Source organism: Cicer arietinum, chromosome 4, assembly GCF_000331145.2.
Source record: "Cicer arietinum cultivar CDC Frontier isolate Library 1 chromosome 4, Cicar.CDCFrontier_v2.0, whole genome shotgun sequence".
Classification (NCBI taxonomy): domain Eukaryota; kingdom Viridiplantae; phylum Streptophyta; class Magnoliopsida; order Fabales; family Fabaceae; genus Cicer; species Cicer arietinum.
In genome coordinates this window covers 4,658,269-4,660,080 of record NC_021163.2, presented here as the reverse complement: position 1 = coordinate 4,660,080, position 1,812 = coordinate 4,658,269, and the positions used below count along the sequence as shown (strand labels likewise).

The 1,812-nt window shown below is 37.5% G+C and overlaps 1 protein-coding gene across 2 annotated transcripts in view; it reads right to left on the bottom strand.

Moving 5' to 3' along the window:
• The window catches only part of LOC101489933 (probable inactive ATP-dependent zinc metalloprotease FTSHI 5, chloroplastic), a 14,190-nt gene that overhangs the window by 3,888 nt on the left and 8,490 nt on the right, over positions 1 to 1,812 (bottom strand). For both annotated transcript variants that reach the window (XM_073367118.1, XM_004495533.4), the window contains 2 exons: positions 1,168 to 1,350; positions 968 to 1,087 (listed from right to left, as the gene is read on the bottom strand). In XM_073367118.1, coding sequence (XP_073223219.1) covers positions 968 to 1,087; positions 1,168 to 1,350 — 303 coding nt within the window. The remainder of the gene's footprint in view (positions 1 to 967; positions 1,088 to 1,167; positions 1,351 to 1,812) is intronic.

The window sequence follows — 1,812 nt, the reverse complement described above, 5'->3', positions numbered from 1 at the left end:
GGAAAGAAGTAGGTGTGTGTCCAAAAGTTTACTAGTTAGGGTCTGTTTGGTTCAACGAAGGAGAGGGGAGGGGAGGAGAGGGATTTTTAATGGTTTTGTGTTTGGCTCAAGAGGAGGAGAGGGATTTTAAATGGCTTTTTAGTTATGTTGAGCCCCTCCCCTCCCCTTCTCTCCAAATTTCCCCAAAATGAAGGGAGGGCAAAAACCACTTTATGAGGGGTTTGGCTTCCCTCCTCTCCCCTCTCATCCCCTTCTAAAAAATGAACCAAACACATTCCATCTAAAATATTCCCTCTCCTCCATCTACCTCCAACCAAACACACAGGAAAATTATAACAGAATAGCAACCAGTGGCATGTGGGAGTGATGGGTGGGGAAGGAGACTCGGGGATCAATGGGCAAAATGGACAGGGACATTACATAAGGGGGATGAGAACATATGGGTGGGAATGGGAAAATTGATAGAGGTTTTGGGCTGTTGGACTTCACAAGCTGTATGGCAGTCATATTTACCTTTTCTTATCACTAAGATCTTTGTTTTTAGTGGTTTTTCCTATGCTGTAAGGGGCCTTTCTTCCCTTTTTTATCAACCTGATTGGCCTAAATTTCAATTTTGTCAAAAAGAACACGCAAAAGATCTAATACAGTCCTGGTAAGACATTCAACAATCACGAGATATTTAAAGTAAAGGTGAAAGGTATTGCATTTCTTGTTCATCTAGGAAGTAGAGCAATTTGCAAAGCTGTCATTATTAGTGTATTTTACATACATACAAATAACATTTCCGACATTCCCCAATTTCTTGTATAGTATTGCAAAACAACAAATAACAGTCATACTTGTAGTTAGACAGTAGACACTCAAGTTACAAGAGATGTGTGAAGTCTAAAAGCAGCACATAATTTTCAGCAAGCAAGCAGAGCATTGGAAGGTTATACAAAGCAAGCCAAGAATGAATAAGACAAACCTGCCAGGATAGAGGTTCAAGCCAAATATTATCAACAACATCGAAATTTGGTAATAAAAGAGCAACAAGACCACGACCAGCAGCCCAGACAGCATGTGGAAATTTAGTTTCCCTCGTCCACTAAACAACAAAAAATCTTTACCAGTTACGTGTTTTGTAAGCAACAGAAGTAAATTACATTGAAGGTGATAGTTTCTTACATCAAGTGGAGGGCTCAAAAGCTCTATCCCATTGCTTAGCTGGCCATATGGTTCCATCAAATCAACAACATTTTGGAGACCTTCTTTTGTTAATGTTAGTCCCAGGTGATTCACCAACATTTTGTTTAACTTCTTGACAATTTTGGTTTTCCTCAGCCATTGGGGCATCACAGAACTGAAAGTCTAGGCAAAGGTAATAAATATATCACAAAAACTACATGAAAAAAAAATATAAAACATGTGGCAAAAGAAACAAATATACAACAATCTGAAGATAACAAAAAGTAGAAAGAACAATAATCAACAGTGTTCTTCAATTTACCTATTCATTATAACTCTTGTTAAATGAAACCTTGCAAAGTAAGCAGAAAAAAAAAGACACAAAATGAAACATTCGAGTCGTTATCTCGTTGCTAAATGAACAAACTTGAGTCATTTCTTTTTAACTGGAGAAAGCATTTTAAGGTAACTTTTTCTTTTGTTGAAGGCGGGTCACCAAGCATATATTCTAAGGCTACTTTTCCAAGCATAAAAAAGAAGTAATATATAAACAATGTTCATATTAGTTAAATGAGGTGTCAGCTGGCTTGATTGGAAAAGTGAAGCCATTTGCAATTGGCAGCACAAAAACCTAGAACCATATCT